Here is a 6,290-nt window from a genome sequence, read left to right on the forward strand (position 1 = left end):
CCCCCTCCTCCCCCTCGCCCGCCGCCCCTTGCAATTCCGACTTCGCTTTACCGCGAACTACATTTTTCGCCGTTTATCCCGATTTTATTTTCCCAGCCAATCATTCCCCGCCCGCGGCTGCGTCGGATTACAACACAAAAAAGCTCCTCGTATGTCTCGGCGCGATGCAGTTACATCAAAGTGATGAGATTGTTATCATGTTCCGGAATACTTTCGTTGATTTTAATTAACTGCAGCAAACAGACAATTGCGCTCATATCTGCAGAACGCTCTCGTGCGCGAGTTGGTCGGCGCAATCGTATTATACGAACGTCGTGCGTTATTATATCGGCGGTTTGACGCTTTCGTTTCCGGTTGTCGACGACGCGAATGTCTTCGCGGACTATTTACGACAAATCTCGCGTCCCTCACGTGAGAATGCATATTGAGAAGCTGCGTTGGAAAAATGCTCGAGAGTAGTGATAGGTGATCTCGATTTTTAGAAAATCGATATCTTCCCTCTGAAAACCGATCCTTTTCTGTTCGACTTTTGCACGAGTCGATTCTTCCAATAGCGAATCGATTTTCGGTCCTTTGATATGCTTATTCATCAATATGATTGATGAAGATGTTTCGCTTAATGAAGAATTCGACATCTGATAGAAACAGATTATCGTTTTAGATGTGTATTTCAGAAGACTATGTAAGTGATGATGAATTTGGTATAAGCATAAGTTATTACCAGGGTAATAGAATTTCAGCCAATTAAAATGTTAATTACTGTCTCAAGGCTGATATTTCATTCATGATTTCTGCATATAGAACGCGCGAACACCTTGATTATTTGATTTGAGTGATTATTTCGTGCTCAAAACCTAGTCGAATATACGAGAGAGTTATGTGAGAAAGTTAACTTCAAATCACATTATGATTATTGCAAACATACGTGACGAAATATGCACTAATAAAACGCGTATTCTCTCCGTTTTTGTCAACCTTCGTTTGGCAGCAGTCGAGAGTAAAAAGAAAGTTGAGAAAACTGTACTTGGCCTCCTGAATGTTATAATGAAAAGCCACCGTGCTATCTTTATTTCTAAATCATATTTCAAATCCTCATCTTTATTCCTCTTAAAATATACTTCGTGTGAGTTGAATTATTGTTATATATACCCAAGTAGCACATGAAGCTTTAAAACGGCTGCGATAACGTTGTCGCAGCTTAAATCGTATTTTTGTCTAGCACAGTTACTACCACAACGTCATTGTGACATCTTGACGAAGTTGTAGCAGCAGAAGTGGGACAACATTTTTAGGCTTTGAAAACGATGTCGTGGCCGTTTGGCTGCACAACTATTTTGCTGTAAATAAGTGTTGTTATAGCCATTACAACAGTGGCAGTCGGAATAAAAATAAACAACCGAATAAATGGAGTTTTTCACATGTAAATTAATATTCAATGAAAGTTAAAATTTAATTGTAAAATTACGTAAAAATATTGAAGAGAGAATAAAAAAATGTTTGATTCAACTAGAATTGAACTCCGGGCCTTCGCATCAATAAACTTAAATCAAATTTAGAGATTGATTAATCATTGCAAATAATGTATAACACACGTATAAGTATACTAGTACGTATAAGTATACGTATAAGTATACTAGTGTGGATACAAATTTACAAATACACTAATTATAGGACTACATACAGATCCTTAAATATTAATAGAGCTGAAATTGATAGAGCTAAAATAGCTGTGGCTGCATTTTGACTTTTTTACTAGCTGTCATAACGCTTTTGCAGCTTAAAGTCCTGTCATAACGCTTTTGCAGCTTAAAGTAAGCAAAATAACATTTGCAGCTAAATAGCTGTAATTAAGGTTGGCAGGATGTTATACTAGCCACATTTTTGCTGTCGCAGCGAATATAGCCGGACTGTGTTACTTGGGTAAGTACGGCCAATTAACTTTATATTATATTATACTTATAAAATGAGGGGAAACATGTTTAAATACTCATTTGTGTACAAATGAGTATTTTATTTTTTGCATGCAAATGAGTACCTTTATTTTTTTTATTCGATTTTTAAGAAGTTTTAAGAAATCGATTTTTTCAGTTCGATTTTTTAAATAAATTGATTCTAGTTATTCCGATTCGAAATCGATTCAAAAATATATTTTTCCGGTAGAAGTCTATCACCGCTCAAGAGTATTTTCACGCATTATTCTTCAATATCCTGTCGAAAGTTGTTTTACCGCTCGAATGTTAATCCTTGAACTTCTCCCCTCGCTGTTCAAATACATCCCCCGAAGTCACCGCGAAAAAAGCGGATTTCGCGTGGATATTTATGTTTTTCATCTTTCACTGTATCGGGAAGGATGTCGGGGAGGAACCATCGATCCGCTGTCGAGCGATGCGCGCCATGCAGATAGCAACGTCGAACGTGAAAAAAAGGAAGACACGTTACGCCGAAGGAAGACGTCCTACTATCACTTATATTACAGGCGAATAAGTATAGAACGAAATTGTAACGTGTCTGTATTAAACTTTGCGTAACGTTTTTACTCGCCGTTGGATTGAATAAATGCAATTCTCGCGCTCGGCCGGGAATGTTCTTAAGCATCGCAGCTACCATAAGTTTTGACAAAATATAATTTCTCGCGGGAGTTGCTGGAAAAGACTGATTACTCAAAAGCAACGCTTTCAAAGTGTTCGGTTTACCTTGCCTCGTAGGAGGCTGAGGAAGAGGAGGAGGAGGAGCGGGTGGAGTTATAGCGAAGTAAATCTTTACCGTTTGCAGGTATATGGATGCTATATACTTTGGTACATTTTCCATCCTTTCCGCCGTTTATTTATGAAAAGATAGAATAAGCGAATAAAGTCTACGCGGGAAAAGGCGTTCGCAAATATGCGCTCCGTGTACTCGTATTTAGCTTTCCGCGCGTTACATCACGGAATCGCCTGTACAGCCGCGTATTCAGACATTCTTTCGCATTTACGAAATTTTCTTGCGCGCCGCCTGGGGCAATTTAAGTTTGTGTACAGGACGCCTGGTGATAGGCGTTCGCGCATTTTGCCAAATAGGACGGTATTTTTCCATGCTTCTCGTAGCCGTTAAAGTTTCCAAACTAGGTACCTCGATATTTGCATTAAGGCATGGTTAAAAAAAAACCCAATTGTTTCTCTTTTATTCTTCCGTGGAAAGAAACCGAAGAAATATGGAAAAATGAAAAAAAAACGGGGTTTCTTCTACCTTCTTTTTTGCGGGAAGAAATCGAAAAAATCGCGGAAAAATGTGATAATTCGTGTGTTTTCCGAATTTTTTTAGGTATAGTCGAGAGAAAGTTTACCCGAATTTAGCTGGGAACTAAGGTTTTATTTTATATTTACTTTCGGCAAGGTGAACCGTCTGCACCTTTAATCAGCCCGCAAGACTCGAGGTCTATTTGTACCTCGGCGTCTCGATTATGGAAAACCTTATTTCGGGCGAGCAACGCACACGTACGGGGCGCACACGTGGAAGCGTCGTGTGCCGAATTTGAATTTTTAGCCTCCTCGAGCGGCGAGCTCGAACGTGGATCCTCGCAGGGCTCGTAAAACGTAGACAATAATTTTCTCAGACGTGCCCATTATACGAAGACATAAAGATGTATCTTCGTGCATTTAGGTGAAACTCCGGGTGACTATAGGGAGCTCGGTTACGGCGGCACGGAGGGCGCCGGGATGGCCAGAAACGGATCCTTGGTGATCCCGCGGGTATCGCGAGATCATGCCGGATTCTATCTATGCCAGGCGAGCAACGGCATCGGGCCCGGCCTCAGCAAGCTCATTCGGCTAACGGTTCATGGTAAAATATTCACGTAACCTCGAGTTATACCGGCGCCCGGCTCCGAGCCGGTATCCTGCCGGGTATCCTCCCCCGGATTCGCGGCTTGCGACGGATCGGAATTTATCCTCGCTGATCGAAGGTAGCTCTGACGTAGCGCGGCGCGAAAAACGAAGACGTCGCGGCGAGAAAAAAATGTTTCGTAGCGCGGCACGTTCCTCGTAGACGATGGGGCATTCATTATCTTTGACGCATTTACTGGAAGGCGAGAGCGAGGGAGAGAGAGAGAGAGAGAGAGAGATAGAAAGAGAAAGAGAGAGAGCGAGAGAGAGAAAGAGAGAGAGAGAGAGCGAGCTGTAGGAATTTATTATTGGTATTGCACGGTATATGGATACAGGCGGTGAAATGTAATGCGACAGTCATGAATTTAATAAATTTGTTAATTTGAATTTGCACGGTATGTCCGCCAGAAATTCAATAGCATTACTACAATATTCGTCACTGGATAATTGCTCCGCGTCACTGGATGAAAGCCTCTCTCCCTCCCTCTCTCTGTGACATGTTAGTAGCGCGTATCTATATATATACGTACATACATACATGCGTATGTGCGTGATATTTCAGATATCATCGTCCTCCGATAATTCTCTTTTTTCGGCTGAAAAAATAAACGCGCGTTCAACAAAGCGCGTAATCCGCGCAGATTGGTCGCGCGGGGAGGGCGGACGGATTTCGCGTTAAGAAAGTTAAATCGTTCTTTCGTTCACCGTCGTCGTTGTCGTCGTCGTCGTCAGGAAGGATCTCCGTCGGGGCGAGTCGGGGAGAGAATTCGTTTCGTTTTCTTATTTCGCGTCCGTGGCGCATGGTAAGATTGTCGCGGGCAACATTTTGATGAAAAATTCTCACTACAGCAGGCCCCCAGGTGACAGTACGGACAAGACAGGAATCAGTGCGAAGAGGGGAGAGCGCAATATTGCGCTGCGAGGCCGAGGGAGACGCGCCGCTTGATCTTAGCTGGCGTGCCCGTGACAGCAAGATCGATCCTAATTACGACGTTAGGTTCGTATCGAAATTAATTATGCGCGTCTCGCGCGAAGGCCCACAGGCCCGAACGACAAGCACACTCGGAGCGTGTACGAGCGCCGTTTAGGGCGCCGCCGGTTATTTTCGCGCAAAGGAATTCGTAACGAAAACGAATCGAGCCGGGCAAAATTCGCCTTAAGTACAAAATCGCATTGAACGATTTTACGAATTATTAACCCGGTCCACTTCGGATTCGCGACTTCGTGTTTAAAGCGGCTGTTATTAATGATCTCCGGTGCGCTTCACTCGCTTATTCCGACACTTATAGACTTCGAAAGTTTTTACAAATTGCAGACGTAGCAGACTTAGTTCGCGTTAAGAATACTCGCTTGGCTCAGCGCTCGAATTATTTTGCAGTGGATGGGAATTTCTAGCTTGTTTATCGAAGAGATATCTATTATATATCAAACGTCTACCTCCACTCGATCCACTTTACTCGATCATTTTCTCTTTAATATTCGATTAAATATATTCCTAGTCACATTTACCTGCTGCATCGTAGACTCGTTTGTCCCGACGTTCATGTGTGACTACACATTTAAGGAGATTGTATATACATATAACCTCAGTGCGGTATTTTTGGTGATGCGTCAACGGGCCCACTCAGAAACGTAATATTTATCAAGCCAAATTACGTTTCTCTACATTTATTTCACTGTCTGAGTAACACGAAATTTGAAGTAAACATACATGCAGCGATATACATAATATTACGAATACACAAATATTATTTTTTATTTTTCTTATTGACGCTACATTTATCCATTAGTTGATCTAATAGAAACGTACAGATACTAGAAAAATGTACATAAGTGTTTAAATATGTGCGTATGTAAATACAGGGTGATCCAGGCTTTTCCGAACAAAGCCTTTAGCGTTTTGGGATCTGTGTTTACGTAACATTTTTTTTTTATTTCAGTTCATAAAACATATATCAAGGTTTGTATGGAAAAATCTGGGACACCAACTGTATATTTCAAGTACTACTGTTATGAGTCTGATTGGAAACCTGATACTATAACTTACGAACTTCCTACCGCTATTTTCAAAACAAAGTGGCCAATAATTCCGAAACTTATGTACGATGCCTGCATATTAGTCTTCAATATCACAATAGAGTTTTCCATTAAAATCCTATCTTATATAATTCAGAAGGTATCATAAATAGAAATTAAAAATAGCACGTTAATCTCAAAGAGCATGTGTCTCTCGAAGAGAAGAAGCGTCAACTTTAGTTATAAACATCTCACTTCTCGAACGGTCGATCTTTTTCCAATTGCACAAACAATTAGACGAATACCTCGACGTACACGCGTCGGTGCGAGATTCACCGTACTCTCATCCTTCATCTGCACCTTACAACCTCTTTAACGCGAAGCTCTGCTTTTGTATTTCGGGGGAGGGGGGGG

General features: G+C 41.5%; 1 protein-coding gene across 6 annotated transcripts in view; it reads left to right on the forward strand.

Annotated features, from left to right (window-relative positions):
• Window positions 1–6,290, forward strand: part of LOC106750271 (Down syndrome cell adhesion molecule-like protein Dscam2) — a 107,387-nt gene that overhangs the window by 75,646 nt on the left and 25,451 nt on the right. For all 6 annotated transcript variants that reach the window (XM_014630479.1, XM_014630481.1, XM_014630478.1 and 3 more), the window contains 2 exons: window positions 3,640–3,819; window positions 4,710–4,857. In XM_014630479.1, coding sequence (XP_014485965.1) covers window positions 3,640–3,819; window positions 4,710–4,857 — 328 coding nt within the window. The remainder of the gene's footprint in view (window positions 1–3,639; window positions 3,820–4,709; window positions 4,858–6,290) is intronic.

The sequence above is a fragment of the Dinoponera quadriceps genome, unplaced genomic scaffold (genome assembly GCF_001313825.1).
Source record: "Dinoponera quadriceps isolate SergipeBrazil2010 unplaced genomic scaffold, ASM131382v1 scaffold3676, whole genome shotgun sequence".
NCBI classification, from domain to species: domain Eukaryota; kingdom Metazoa; phylum Arthropoda; class Insecta; order Hymenoptera; family Formicidae; genus Dinoponera; species Dinoponera quadriceps.